The sequence below is a fragment of the Oryzias melastigma genome, linkage group LG8 (assembly GCF_002922805.2).
Source record: "Oryzias melastigma strain HK-1 linkage group LG8, ASM292280v2, whole genome shotgun sequence".
NCBI classification, from domain to species: domain Eukaryota; kingdom Metazoa; phylum Chordata; class Actinopteri; order Beloniformes; family Adrianichthyidae; genus Oryzias; species Oryzias melastigma.
In genome coordinates, this window is record NC_050519.1 from 179584 (window position 1) to 193954 (window position 14371).

The 14371-nt window shown below is 48.9% G+C and overlaps 2 protein-coding genes across 3 annotated transcripts; one reads left to right on the plus strand and one right to left on the minus strand.

Annotated features, from left to right (window-relative positions):
- Positions 1-1404: 1404 nt before the first annotated feature.
- Positions 1405-5949, minus strand: mpv17l (MPV17 mitochondrial membrane protein like). The gene is made up of 4 exons (XM_024271903.2): positions 5205-5949; positions 4873-4943; positions 3445-3474; positions 1405-2201 (listed from the first exon to the last, which is right to left on the minus strand). Exons 1-4 carry the CDS (start codon positions 5509-5511, stop codon positions 1986-1988), a joined length of 624 nt encoding a protein of 207 aa, XP_024127671.1. The 5' UTR covers positions 5512-5949; the 3' UTR covers positions 1405-1985.
- A 1075-nt stretch (positions 5950-7024) lies between these two features.
- crlf3 (cytokine receptor-like factor 3) lies at positions 7025-14053 on the plus strand. Of its 2 annotated transcripts, none has more exons than XM_024271898.2 (9): positions 7025-7174; positions 9658-9785; positions 10972-11179; positions 11255-11342; positions 11410-11587; positions 11665-11893; positions 11963-12101; positions 12164-12276; positions 12836-14053. In XM_024271898.2, the coding sequence occupies exons 2-9, from the start codon at positions 9669-9671 to the stop codon at positions 13099-13101; spliced, it is 1338 nt and encodes a 445-aa protein (XP_024127666.1). In that variant the 5' UTR covers positions 7025-7174; positions 9658-9668; the 3' UTR covers positions 13102-14053. The 2 variants fall into 2 exon arrangements, with proteins under 2 accessions (XP_024127666.1, XP_024127667.1); XM_024271899.2 differs by lacking the exon at positions 7025-7174 and adding an exon at positions 7224-7361.
- The last annotated feature ends 318 nt before the right edge of the window (positions 14054-14371 follow it).

Here is a 14371-nt window from a genome sequence, read left to right on the forward strand (position 1 = left end):
GAGAAGGTGATCTCTGGGATCTACAGGCGGATCTGGACCTGATGATCAAACGCTCGGAGACATCTGATCTTCAGCTTCAGAAATCCCAGCAGAGTTCTGCAGAAACGGCAGGAGAACCGAGTGAGCACCAACTCCACACTCGAAAACACAGGACCTGCTGGATTCACTGAGTATTTGTAACCATCATCAGAATCATTCCTGCTCTGGAAAATGTTCCCCTAAAGTCACTTTGATCGTTTTTGTTTGGAGATCCTTCAGAGAATAACGGGAGTCTGACTCCTCCACATCCCGACCAACACTGACTCCCGTCTGCAGGAGGAGGAGCAGGTCAGGACTCTACAGCTCAGGACTCTACAGGTCAGGACTCTACAGGTCAGGACTCTACAGGTCAGGACTCCTGCAGGTCAGGACTCCTGCAGGTCAGGACTCTACAGCTCAGGACTCTACAGGTCAGGACTCTACAGGTCAGGACTCCTGCAGGTCAGGACTCTACAGGTCAGGACTCTACAGCTCAGGACTCCTCAGGAATCAGCCTAACATTCCAACAGGAGCTCATTTCCAGGTCGTCACATGTTGACGTTTGGTCAAAGGACCCGTTTCATCAAAACTGGACGTCGTGTTGTAGATTCAGCCACAGCTCAGAGTCTGCAGACAAAACGCAGAAACTCTGAACCACTTCAGAATCCTCAGACCTTCAGGGCTCACTGACCAGGGCCGGCCCTGGCATAGGCGGCCGCCTAGGGCGCCATCTGCTGAAAGGGGCACTAAATAACAATCATTATGTGTATATATATATATTAGGGCTGGGAATCAATTAAAAAAAATAATTCATTAATTGCAAACTGGAAAAAATTAATTAGGATTGATCGCTATATATTTATTTTTTGTCTCAGTATTTGCCGACTACTTATTATTTGCGAATATTCACAATATAAAATCACACACAAAACTCTTCATTAGCACATTTATTTTTAATTCGTGCTGTCAATTGATTAAAAAAGAATCGGATTAATGGCACTTTTGTGTTGGGATTAATCACAATGTTTTACCAGGTCAAATGTATTTATTTATGGCACTGGACCACCGATCAAACAGTCCACTTTAGGTGAAAAAGTGATCTAAACCTCAAAAATATCAAGAATAAAGAGCTAAAAAACGATTGAATATTTATTTCTTTTGTAAGTGACCGTGGTATAAGTGGGATAAAACCCGATAAAATGTTTTTTAACGAACGCCGCGGAAACCTGAACCGCCGAGTTAAAGAGAAGGACTGTTACTTTAATTAAGTTGTGTTAATAGAAATTAATGTGTTAATTATTTTTTATTAATTGAGTGTGTTAATGCATTAATTTTTTACAGCCCAAATATATATATATATATATATATATATATAATTTTTGCTTGTTAAACAGTTTGACGCACCACCACTCATTCACTCATTTCATGTATAAAAATAAAAAAGTAATCATTTAAAAAGGTGAATAAAACACCTCAAAGGTTGACGTAATCAATCACTCTCTGCTGTGGTTTAAGGTGGGTTGGGGAGAGGAGCGGGGGCGGTGTTGCTTTTACGGGTGATTTTAATCATACGACCGTCTTTCATGTTGTTGTGTTTATTTTTGGACTTTTCTCACATAAACTGGTGGAATTCGACTTTAAATGAATGTTTTTGTGTTTCTGTTCTCTACTTTGAGCTTCATCTGAACATTTGTTAGAGAAATCCTCCAGAGAAAAGCGAGCGCGCTCAGACCTGCAGGTCAAACTAACGTTTCCTTCTCCAGATCTTTTCTTCTATAAACTGTTATTAAATATTATTGCAGCCTTTCAGGTCCGTTCAGATGATTCCTGCCGACTCACCTGAGAGGTTTCCTGCAGGTGTTTCTCTGCTGGGTTTGTGCGTGTGACAGATAGAAAGTCTTCAGCTCAGAGATGCTGCTCCAGTTCCTCCTTCATCTCAGGAGCAGCATCCTCTTCCTCTTCCTCCCTCAGTTCTCCCTCTGGATCTGCTTCCTCCTCCGGGCCAGCCGAGCCTCCCTCATCTCCTCCAGAGTCTTCCTGGGGTCCATGACGAAGGCCAGCGCCACGGTGGCGGTGCCGTCGCCGTTCTGCCGGGAGAAGCACAGGAAGGCGGCCCAGAGGAAGGCGCAGCAGCCCATGAAGGCGGTCCGCAGGTGGAGCGGCATCAGGGCGAAGTTCAGAAACTGAGGAGGGAGAAAGGCGGAGCTTAGAGAGCAGAGAGGGCGGAGTTTGAGTCAGACATCAGGAAGGATGATAGAAAGGATTGTTTTGTGAACTTCTGCTGAAAACATGATGGGATTCTGCTCCATGAGGAACAGCAGCATCTTCTCAAGTTTCTCCTGAAAAAAGATGTTTGTCTGCAACTTCTCAAAAAAGTTTGAGTCCAAAACTGTCGTCGGGACTCTCCTCCAGGTGAGTTCTGGAGCCTGAACAGGTTCTGCTGAACACCTGACTGTCACTTCACTCCATTATCACCGAGAGCCGAAGCTTTTCTCTGAGCTCCATTATCTGTTTCATAACCGAGGATCTCTGTCTCATCCCGTTTACGGCTTGGTGTGGATGACCCTCGGGGCAAATGCAGCATCTTCTGTTTGCCCTCGTACGTCAAGGTCTCCCTCTGGAGCTGCAAACAGCTTGAAGAAAATTACGATCAAATTGAGGGAAATTGACCAGATAAATATTCCACCATAAATCAGCACCTCAACAGGTGAGTCTACCTGCACCTAAACAAGCATCTCTGATCAGGAACCCCCGAGCCACGGGCACACCCCTTTGACCCCAGCCGGAGAGGTCAAGCGGGATCATGTGTTTAAAGTGAGTAGAACGTGTGCGCCCCACATTAGCTTAGGTGGGCAAACACAGGTGGAGGCTAGCTAGCGTACATGGAGCTAGCGAGCTCTGCTGTAGTTAGCTAGCGAGCTCCACTGTCCACCTGGAGGCTGGCTAGCATAGCAAGCTAACCCACTGAAGCCAATGTGGCAAACACAGGTGGGGCCACACTTTCTGCCACTCTAAACCACATGACCGTGCTGGCTGGAACTGAATCAAAACAATCCTCTGAAAGTGCGATAAACAGAGCCGGTTGTCATGGAAACCTGCACTCCTCCTCTCTTTTCCTGACCCCCCCCCGGCTACAGCGCTGTACGATGGCGCACGGCCGTGGACCTCCTGTGTTACATCCATGTGATTCTATGTGTATGTTCTTCAGTCTGTCGTTCTACTGCGATCCAACATGAATCTTTGACATCATTCCTGTTCCATCCTCGTGTGTCTTTTCAGGGCGATTAGCGCCGCCAGGATTGCGTGGTCGCCGCCCACTATTGGTCAGTATGTCTGGTATGTGTTGTCGACGCCGTAGGGGGAATAAAGTTTGATGGGTTGATTGTTGCTGCGGGACAGCGAGAGGATGCAGACAGAAACAGTTACCTGCATGAAGGGCCAGTACATGAGTCCAGTCTGGAAGGAGAAGAAGGAGATTTAGTCAACAGACGAGATGGAAACAGACGGAAAACATCAAGGATTTCAGAGTTCTGGAGTGTTTTAGCGTCTCAGCAGCTGAACTCTAAACGTCTGTCCTCATCTCCTCAACCTCGTTTCTCCTCACATTTAACATCAAAACAGTCTGTCCCCTAAACGTTTTAGTCCTGTTCTCTTGTTTTCATCATGAGTTCAAACTTTTATGGATTTTAGTGGAATTTAATCTTTTTAAATATGATTCTCTTTGAAGTTATGAAACCTTCATCAGTTCTCCTCTTCATCATGTCTCTGTTTTTAAAACAAGAAAATATCCAGTCAAATATCGTGATATTGTTTCAGTTGAAATACTACCAATCAATGCGATAATGAGTCATCCAAATAGTTTCTAAATTACCAAAATAAAAGCACCATGAGTTTACTTATTCAATTTATTTTATTTTATTTATATAGCCCAAAATCACAAAGAAATTTGCCTCATTGGAGTTATGAGAAGCAACAAGTTTATGAGATACAGCTGCAGTCCTTAATGTTAAATGATGTTTACTATTTTACTTTTGTGAAAGTTTATTAATATTCAAATAATTCTTAATTCATAATAAAAAAAATGATGACATATTGTCTTGGGATTTATATCATATCATGAGCTAATAGTTAACTAATATTTCAACTGGCTGAGAGCTTCAGTGTTTTTAAACTATCAGTTTCAGCATCTTCAGCGGATAAATTCATCTTCCAGCATCACACTAGCATTATTGTAGGTAATGTTATATATCTAGTTCATAATTATGTTAAAAAGTTACGGTTTTGAAGTTTTATAAATGTAGTTTTAGAGTGTTCATTAAATGTTTATCCTGTTCGGTCCTCGATCTAAGGTGCGTTCTGGATTTTGGCCTCTTGTGTGGTTGAGTTTGACCCCTCCGGGGTAAGAATATTATTTTGGATTTTTTTCGTTACATTTTGGTGAGAGCCATGTTTGTATTTTGGGATCTTGTGAGGTTTAGAGCAGAACGGATTATAATGAAGGATTAGGTTCAGATGTACGTTTGTGTCAAAGTTCAATGTCGGATATTTTGTCATTTAGTCACAAATTTAGTCTAAACACAATATATAACACAATATATAATTCAAATATATAATTCAATTAAAATGATGAAAAACAACCTGAAAGCATCTAAGAATAAAACGACTCAAACATTTCCACATCAGGATGAACCCACAGCCCGCCTGGTCGACCACCTTCAGGACCGGGATCAGATCCTCTTCGCTGCGTCCGCAGAGCAGAAGCGGCGCGCGCGCAAAGTAGGTTAATCTGACTGAGCTGCAGCGGGACGTGAGGAGAGAGAAGGTGACTCTCTCTCTCTTAGCTCTCTCTCTTACCCTCCAGGTGTTGAAGAACTTCTCCCTCCAGTCCTCAAAGATGTCCTCCTTTCCCTCCAAAAAGCTCACCCCTGAAGGACACAGAGCAGCCAGCAGGTTAAGACATGGAGGCGCCGTGCGCTTTTACGCACAAGATGGAGACTCTTCGTCTACGTTTCCATCTGTCTCTTTGATGTTGGAGTGAGGAGGAGCCTCGACAGGAGGTCTTCTCTGGTTTCTTCACACCCTAGAGACACGAGTCCATGTTTGGAACAGGTCAGCAGAGGCCGCGCGCTCTGCCTCAGGTTCTCCAACTTTCCGTGTCTTATTTAGAACCGAATAACCTTTCTCACCTGTGTAGAAGACACTGGTGGCCAAAGGCGACGCGAAGCTTTGGTCCAGCAGAAGTTTGCGGAAAACCATCCCCGCAGACTTCCCGGGAAAGCGTCTCTCCAGCGCGCGCAGCCAGAAATAATTGAAGTTTCCCTGGAAAGTGATGGCCACGATGGCGACATTCCGCGTGTGTTTCCAGTCTATGTGCTCCCTCTGAGCGATGAGCTGGTGCGCGAGGTCCCCGCCGGCGAACAGGCAGCCGTACAGAGTGACGTTGGCCAGCCAGGGGAACCTCTTGGCGGCTTCTTTTAGCACGGCTCTCCTCATGCTGGCACAGGCGGAGCAGGTCGGGGCGCGCTCTCTCAAACGGCTCTAGATCAGCACACAGGACTCCAGCATGGCGGTGGAATTCAGCCGACAAGTCCCTGATGTGACCCGGCTGGCGCGCAGGACGCAATCCATCTGAGCGCCGTAATCAGCGAGGGATTAAAGCCGACGTTTCCACCGGAAGCGGGAATATCACTCATTATTGGATCTCGGGAAATCGGCGAGAAAATCCAACATTTTCCAAACACATCAGGATGTTGGAGCTCTGCGTAAATCCTCCATGGCTCCGCTGCGCTCCGACTGACAAAACGCATCCAAAGACGCGCGTAAAGCAGTTACCCACGAGCACTTAAGGAGAACTTCCTTCCAAAGTGATTATTTTTCCAGAAATCCTCCCGGAGGAAGAACCGACATGGAGGAGCGTGTGCGCTCTGGCGCGTGAACCCTCCGAGTGAATCAGGTGCGTCTGTGCGGCAAATCCGCCAGGTTAAGGGCTAATCTGGGGATTGCGTCGGTCAGATCAGAGGGGCAACATCCGCGCGCCTCTGACAGCGGCAGGTATTAGCAGGTGTTCGCGTCCACTGAGCATGCGCGCTCTGATAGGAGCGCGGATTCCTAATTAAGAACCGTTTGAGCGCACAAGTCAGGACACTTGTTGCTGCATAAATCAAACAAAGTCTGGATGTTATTTGAGATTTATGAGCCATAAGAAAATGTAAAAATCCGGAAGTGAAGAGAAAAAAGCGGATTTTGAAGAGCTGCGATCACAGAAATAACCGCTAGAGGGCGCCAAAGTCCTGTTCAAAGATTTAATTCATGACTGATGCTGTTTTATAACGTTTTAGTTCATAGCGAATAAAATCGATTAATAATGTGAGTTATTTCTATTATTATTAATTATTTTTTAATTTTACATATTTATATCTCTGTCTCGGAGCCTGTGAAGCTATAACATGGCGGCTCGGATCCCCTAATGGGTTTTTAATCACAGTTATTCCACGGTGAGACCATAGTACAGTCTATGGGTAATACCTGTCATCATAGTCTAAACAGCTGGTGTCACAGCTGTGACTCTTGCAGGTCAGCAGGTCGAAGGTCACACTTATTTCACAATATTTATCACGGATCAGTTCATTTCCTTAAAAGGAAAACACAGTTTGCATCCGTCTTTTCAGAATAAATAGACTTTCTATTTATTTTTATTTAACATTTATTTTGTCTGGAAGTTCTTTGAGATCAAATCTCTTTTTAAAGGAACTTTAGGAGACATAAAAATCATGAAAATAAAACAGATTAACATTCAGCTCAAGAATAACATATAGAATATTTATTTGAATCGTTAAAGTGACCGAAAATATGTAATTTATGAAAAAGAACAATATGTTTATAAAATCAGAACACGCTAAACTTGATTTATTTTCGTGTGTTTTGAACTTTTTCATCACTTTTAGTGCTGTCTGGTGGGGGCGTTCACACAGCTGCATACTCTCCTCCAATTGGCTGCATGCGGTGTCGCTCAGGAGGATCTCCTCTCTGATTGGCTGCTGCCCCTAAAGCCTCGGAAGTGTCATGTTTGGACTTGTGCAGAACTCGAGCATTTGTCGGGCGGCGGCGGAGCGGAATCCTCTCCTTTCGGACGGAATGGCTCCCAGAAAGCTGTAAAGTAGGTCCGGTTCGGCACTTCCGGGCGGGTTTCTGTCGGTGTGAGCTCGGCAGCTGGGGCTGATGGGAAAGTTTTGCTGCTTTGATCCGAGTTTCATTGTCTTTGGACCGCATCAGGCTCGCCCTGCCTCCGCCTGTGCGGAACTGTCGACTAAAGTCTACGGGAACCAGAACGGAACCAGAACTTCGTGGGTTTCGAGCTAATCTAACATCGGGCTGTGAAGTTTGACTTCTCGTCTGTTTCTCTGCTCGTTTTCTCGCAGATTTGTCGCCTAAAAGCGGTTCTGTTGTCGGTTTTGGGTCGTTTACTAATACAATCTTTGCGCCGAACTTTCCCGAACATCTAACCGAACGAGAACCCATCAGTCCGCCCGTTCTGGGTTCCGTTAGATTGTTCCTCCAACTCAAACAACCGTTTTCGGGAATGAAGTTCGTCTGCGGTCGAACCGAACCTTCGGATCCAACCAGGAATCGGATCGATCCCGGGTGAATTCGGGTTCTGATGATAGTTATCGATCATTGATGGGAGGACGGAGTCTTCGGTGCGCGCGCGGCAGTTTGCGGAAGTGTGACATGTCTGCTGCGCGCGCGCGCCGCGAGGACTTCTGTGTGACTCAGATCCTCTGGTGGCCGAACCAACATCTGACCCAGAGAGGAGGACCCGAGCGGAGGTCCGGGGCAGGTGTGTGCAGGAGGAGGAGGTGCAGCAGGAGGTGCTGATGCTCCTAACGGTCAGAACCGAACCTCATCAACATCCTGCAGATTGAAGCTGCTGATTCACATCAGGAGGATCCATCTGGACCGGTACCTTCCGGTTCTTCTGTGTTGGTTGAGGAGAAAAGGTTCAGTTTTTGTCGCTCTTCTCCTCCCTGAGCTTCAGAACCTCGTCTGGGTTCTGGTCAGAACCCTGCAGATCTTCTGTGTCTTATGGTCTTTCAGGTCTGTCCTCTGCTGGCTCCCTCTGGAGGTTCTGATCCAGGAGGTTCTGGTCCGGTTTGGACCTTGTGGTTCTGGTGCGACGGTGCTGTTTGTGCCAGTTGGCTGGTTCTGTCACTTCCTGTTTAGCGATGGCGAAAGCGCGGCTGACCACAGAGGAGCCGGCGCTGAAAGCAGAAACGCTTTGACCAGAATCTCAGCTGAAGGACCGTCTGTTCCCTGGAACCAGAACCTCCCTGAAGTTCTGCAGACGGAAATGACGGCTGACGTTTCCGCTCAGCTTCTGTCTGCAGACGTTCGTCTCTGACGAGTTCAGGCCGGCGTGGCGTGTGGCGTGTTCAGCCCGAGGCGTTTCTGCACTCTCGGTTTCAGGCTTGACGTTCAGATGAAAACGGTTCTACTAGATTTTCTGATGTTCACCAGCAGCTCCAACACTCACTGTTCCTGAGACCTGAACTGGGTCCTGTCCTCGGGACGGGGTTCGGGCCAGCGGCGCTGTGCTGCAGCGGGCGCCGCTGTCACAGGAGGATGTGGCTGAGCGGCGGTTGCATCAGGAAGTGGTTTCGGCGTTGCTGCACAGTGTCAGCCTGAGACCTAACTTTAGTCATTGGTCTCCGTAAAAACATCAAGTCCAGAACATGGATCTGTGAGATGAACCTGAAGGTTTCCAGACGCTCCTCACAGCTCAGCACACCTGGAGTCTCACCTGCAGCTCCTCGTTTGTTCTTCAGCCTCGTTCAGTCGTCAATACTGGATCCACTCCAGTTCAATCCATGAAGGTTTCAGATTCCAGACACGTTTTTTAGCCTGAAGTTTCACTCCAACTGTAAAAGTAACATTTTCATTCATTGATTTTATTTATTTACACACAAAAGAAGAACATAAAAACACAAACTCAATACTTTTGACTGAAAATGGTGAATCAGTTCACTTTAATTAAAGTAAACCAAGTTAGCCAAAAACGTTAGCATGTTGCTAAAATAGAAGCTAAACTCTAAACTACCCATAAAACCTCAGTAGATACCAAAGAAGCCATAAAAGCTCGTTAATTAATTAGTTGCTAAATTCTAAAATATCCTAAAATTCCTCAGTGAACTAAATTAGCTGAAAACTTATTATTTTTTTAAACAAAATCAAACTCAATTTTTTTTACCTTGAGATCAAAATCTTTTTTAGGTTATTTTTATTGAATGTTGCTACCAAGAACTTAGTAATTTATGAATTTGTTGCCGTGGTAACGAAATCTTCTCTTCTTTTACCATAAAATATTAAATTATTTCAGTTTTGATCAATGAAAGAGAATATTTTAGAAGATGATGTGATGTTCTCCTTTGTGGATCTTCAGTCCTGAAGGATGAGCCTCTCCTCCTCCTCTCCTCTCCTCCTCTTCCTCCTCCTTCTCCGGTCACTGACCCTCCCTCTCTCTCCAGGAGGCCTCAGGATGGCGATGGAGGTGGACCTGCACCTCCTCCTCTCCTCCTCCTCCTCTCCTTCTCCTCCTCCTCCTCCTCCTCCTCCTCCGGTCACTGACCCTCCCTCTCTCTCCAGGAGGCCTCAGGATGGCGATGGAGGTGGACCTGCTCCTGCAGGAGGCCAAGGAGAGCATCGAGGCGGCGCAGAACTACCGCAGCGAGCTCCAGCAGCGCCTACACGGCCTGAACCAGGCCCGCAAACAGGTACCGGACCTCTGGTTCCGTCTGTGCGATGATCTCCACCCCCCCGCCTCCAGCTGCTCCCAGTAAACATCGCAGCTATTTCCTGTTTGTCTGGAGACGGGTCAGAACCGAGAGCTTGAAGGAAACTCCTCCTGCAGATGTTCTGAGTCGTCCCAGAGGAGGAGCAGAGAGCTGGACCTCCACATAGGCACCGGTTCTGGTTCTGATAAGGAGGCGGGCCTGAATGCTGCTGCCGGTCCAATTCTAAAACCAGAGGATGGTGACATGATGTCACTTCCTGCTTCCTGTTGGCGTTCTTCCCCATCAACTGATATGATAGTCAAAAAATCAAGAGGAAAATGAGTCAGAATGATAACCGGGACACGTGTGGGCGGAGCCTCTGGTTCATCTTCCTCATCTGGGAGAACTTCACCTCCTCATCCTCAGCTCCTGATTGGACCGTCAGAACCAAACAGAACTGTTTTCTTTTTCTTCTCTTGATGCTTTCTTGTTGTCGACTGTTGGAATCAAACCGATTCTGCACGCTGCACTCCCGGTCCGTCCAGGACCCCCCCCCCCCCCCCCCCCTCACTCCAGATAAGGGATCAGGAAGCGGCGCTCCGCCAGGATGGAGCAGATGTGCTGGAGACGGAGAGACAATGCTATCTGTGCAGCCATCCAAACATCCCGGCCGGACTCGGACCTTCTCGTATTTTTAGTCCTGGATCGGATCCTCCGTCGCTCGGAGACGCAGCTGTCAGTCAAACCCCCCACCCCCCACCCCGAGGGAGGGGGGGTAACAGAGGAACTGAAACGTGTCCTCTGGTGGAGACAAGAAGCAGAAGTCTTCCAGCGTTCAGTTTGGAGAAGCTGATCCGCCATGTTGGCGTGTTGAAACCAGGACCAAGAAAAGCTTCTGGACCCGGTTCTGGACCTGGTTCTGGACCCCCCCCCCCATCCCCACTCCCTCTTGAAAACATTTGAAACATCCGTTTAGTTTCTTCTTGAACGTTTTAGAGCAAACGTCTGATTTTCTGAGGAGTTTCTGTTTGTTTGTGATGTTTTTTCTGTCTCTCTCTCTCCGTCTGTCTGTCTGTCTGTCTGTCTGTCTGTCTGTCTGTCTGTCTGTCTGTCTCCTTCTCTCTCTGTCTCTATATTAATGTGATTATTAAAGGCCCGTGTATATTCAACCCCCCTCCCCCTTCAGGTGCGGGGCAGTTCGGGTCAGGCCCGCGAGACCCTCCGGAGGCACTTCGCTGAGCTGCAGGCGGCGGCGGCGCGGCTGCTGGCGGAGCGGCTGGGCGTCCTGATGGCCGAGGTGGACGCCATCGAGGCGGACAGCATCAAGCCGCTGGACGACTGCCAGAGCCTCATCGAGCACGGCGTGGGCCAGGCCGACGAGCTCCTCAGAGAAGGTGGGGGTGTTGTGGCGGCCGCTGCCCCGCCCACTTTGGCTGCGGGTTCAAACAAACGTGCTGTGACCTCTGCAGGGGAGGCGGCTCTGCGCACCAGCCTGGACGAGAAGGAGGACAAGCTGGGCAGCTTCACCAAGAAGGCCCTGCAGATCCAGCTGGACAGGTGGGGGCGCCGGCGGAGCGCCGCGGCAGGGGGCGGAGTCTGGGTTCTAACGCTGTGTGTCCTGCAGCCTGCCCGAGGTCCCGGCGCTGGTGGACGTTCCGTGTGTTTCTGCCCAGCTGGACGACTCGCTGCTGAGCCTCTTCAGGGACGGCGTGTCCCGCCACGGCGCCGTCTCCTCCCACCCCCCCGTCCAGATCGAGGAGCTGCAGGAGCGGCCCGGCGGCATCCTGGTGCGCTGGTGTAAGGTAACACCTGAGCTGACTCTGGGGAGGAGGGGGCGGAGCTCTGCCATCAGGAACCGGCTGTGGTTTGGCGTTCTCAGGTGGACGAGGACTTCGCCGCCGCTGAGTTCCGGCTGCAGTACCGGCGCTCGGGCAGCGGGGGGAGCCAGTACGAGGAGGCCTTCAAGGGGCGGGACTCTGAGTTCCTGGTGCTCCACCTGGACCCCCACACGGACTACCTGTTCCGGGTCTGCGCCCGCGGGGAGGGCCGCACCGAGTGGAGCCCCTGGAGCATCCCGCAGACGGGCTACACCACGCTGGCGCCTCACGGTACGTCGACCGCCATGCCCCCGCCTGAGGGGGGCCGCAGAAACGTCTCACCCTCCTGTACTCTGTCAGAGTGGCGCTCCGGGACGGAAGGTTACATCCTGAGCAGCAGGAAGAACATCGCGCTCCGTAATGACTCCGCCCACAGCCGCTGCCCTGTGCTCTACTCCAGCGGCCCCACCTACTACTGCGGCCAGACGCTCACCTTCAGGTATGCCCGCCGCGCCCCCGCGCTCCAGGTGGACCGCCTCTCAAGCTTTGGTTTGTTTGCAGGATCATGGCGGCGGGTCCGGTGGATCGGCGGGACAGCGTTGGCGTGTCCATTGATGGCAAGACGGAGGAGGAGTCGCTGCAGAGGGACGGCGCCGTCTGCATCTCCACCAACGGTGAGTTCTTCTCAGCCAATCAGGGCCGACCTCGGGCGAAACGGGACTTTGGACAAGCCTCGACAGGAGAGGAGGGGCGGAGCACCAGCAATACTAAAAATAATACTAAAACTTTTTAAAACCTAGATGTATAAAATTACCTGATTAATAGCTGAAGATGAGTAAATTGATAGCTAAAAATACTGAAGCTAGTAGATGGCTAAAATATTAGCAAAGGGCCAAATTAGCCTGAAAAACTCAAATAAATTCTAAATTAGCCAAAACAGCTAGCATGTAGCTGGAATGTTACAATTAGCCTAAAAAAACGAGAAAAGTCTAATTTAGACAAAACAGCTAGCATAGAGCTAAAATATTAACTAAACTCCAAATTAGCCTAAAAAACAAAAAAAAGCCAAAAATAGCACTAGGCGGCCGCCTAGCTGGCCTATGTCCCGGCCGGCCCTGTAGCCAATCTTCTCAGAGGTCTCTGGGATCTTCTCTCAGATTCTTCCTCGTTTCTATGAACGGTTGTCATGACAACCGCCTGAGAATCTCTGTCATGTTCTCCGTGTCCTTTCAGGCGCGGTCTTTGTGAACGGGAAGGAGATGACCAACCAGCTGCCCGCCGTCACCGTGGGCTCCGCCATCACCTTCGACATGGAGGTGGTCACCCTGTTCCCCGTCAGCAACAACAACCTGAGCGAGGGCGGCAACTTCAAGCTGAGGGTCACCATCGGCTCGGGGAACCGCGAGGTGGTGTTCGACTGGATGGTGGAGCAGCCCACGGACTGCTTCTTCTTCGGATGCTCCTTCGTCCACTCCGGATGGAAAGTTCTGGTGTTCTAGAGGAGCGGATCCACAGGCTCAGTGTTCCCGACCCAGATTTGTTCTTGTTCCCCTCTGGTTCTGAAGATTCCCTCTGCAGCCACAAACAGCCCAGAGATCAACTGTGAAGATCCAGACGAGTCCTCTCGGCTGAAGAGGATCTACTAATCACTTTACCTCAGAGAGGGTCTCTTCAGTTAAACTTCTGAATGAAACCAACCTAAAGGATCAAAGAAAACGTTTCCTCTCAACAAAAACTCAGATCTTCCTTAGATGTTCTTCCTGGACGAGCAGCCAGGGGGCGACACAGACGCAGTTCCTGCTTCCTGATGCATGAAAGCGTTCGGATCCTGTGAGGATGTACTTGATCCAGCTCCCGTCTCTGACTGGACCTCCCCCTGAGGCTGATTTGCAGACGATCTCGTCTCCCGTCTGTCCCGTTTGAGGAACGTTCATGAACATTGAACCCTCCAGCTCCAGGCGGACCGCTGAGGCACAGCAGGGAAGTTCTGAGGTTTCTCATCCAAAACCCACAAACTGATCAAATCTGAGGTTCTGCAAACGACAATCCTGAACATGACGGATCAGCCGGGAAGAGAGGAAAAGAAATGGAAGATCTCAGGTCCCACGGAGGAAGCGACCCCCCCCCACAGGACTGTTGAGCTTTTTTGTTTTTATAGACGATTTAAATGTTCTTTTCCGTTTTTACTGAAAGTATTTGACCCAGAGTCCTGAAAGTGTCACGTTTCACGTCTGCTTCCCACCGTTTCCACGCTCCGGTCCGTCTGTGTGGTGACGGAGCAGCAGAAACGTCCTCCAGCTTCACCTCTGAGCTGATCTTCTGCCTGAAGCGGCTCATCCGATGGTACAAACCTGAATCCAGCAGACTGGACCGCTCCAGAGCTGGGGATTCAGCCTCACGGACGAGTGTCATCATCACGTTGTTCAATAAAGTTTTTGTGATCTTCTGTGATTCTTTGTGGTTTTTAAATGTTGTATTCATGGAGATGAAATGATAAAGTCTGATCTGAACTTCTGTCTTCATCAGTGGTGATGCAGCAGGACTTAAATTTTTTATTATTTTCACCTAAATCTCCTTGAATGTCCATCGATAGTCGATCTTTTTTTCCTAAAGTTATTTCATTCAGACGTTTTATTCTGAAAACCGGAAACCTCCGAGTGCCGGCGCAGCTTTCAGTGTAGTTCCGGTTGAGTCCACTAGATGGCAGAAAAACCCCGTTTGGAAGGATCAATGTTTCAGACCAGAATGTTTGGATTTATTTAATACTTT

Bases quoted from the DNA above. Each gene is read 5' to 3' on its own strand.
- mpv17l (XM_024271903.2), bottom strand. From the start codon at position 5,511: ATGAGGAGAGCCGTGCTAAAAGAAGCCGCCAAGAGGTTCCCCTGGCTG. The intron at 4,944-5,204 runs GTGAGAAAGGTT...TGTGTCCTTCAG, and splicing joins CACCAGTGTCTTCTACACAG to GGGTGAGCTTTTTGGAGGGA. The intron at 2,202-3,444 runs GTAACTGTTTCT...CTCCCTCCTCAG, and splicing joins TGTACTGGCCCTTCATGCAG to TTTCTGAACTTCGCCCTGAT.
- crlf3 (XM_024271898.2), top strand. From the start codon at position 9,669: ATGGCGATGGAGGTGGACCTGCTCCTGCAGGAGGCCAAGGAGAGCATC. The intron at 12,102-12,163 runs GTATGCCCGCCG...GTTTGTTTGCAG, and splicing joins GGCCAGACGCTCACCTTCAG to GATCATGGCGGCGGGTCCGG. The intron at 12,277-12,835 runs GTGAGTTCTTCT...GTGTCCTTTCAG, and splicing joins CGTCTGCATCTCCACCAACG to GCGCGGTCTTTGTGAACGGG.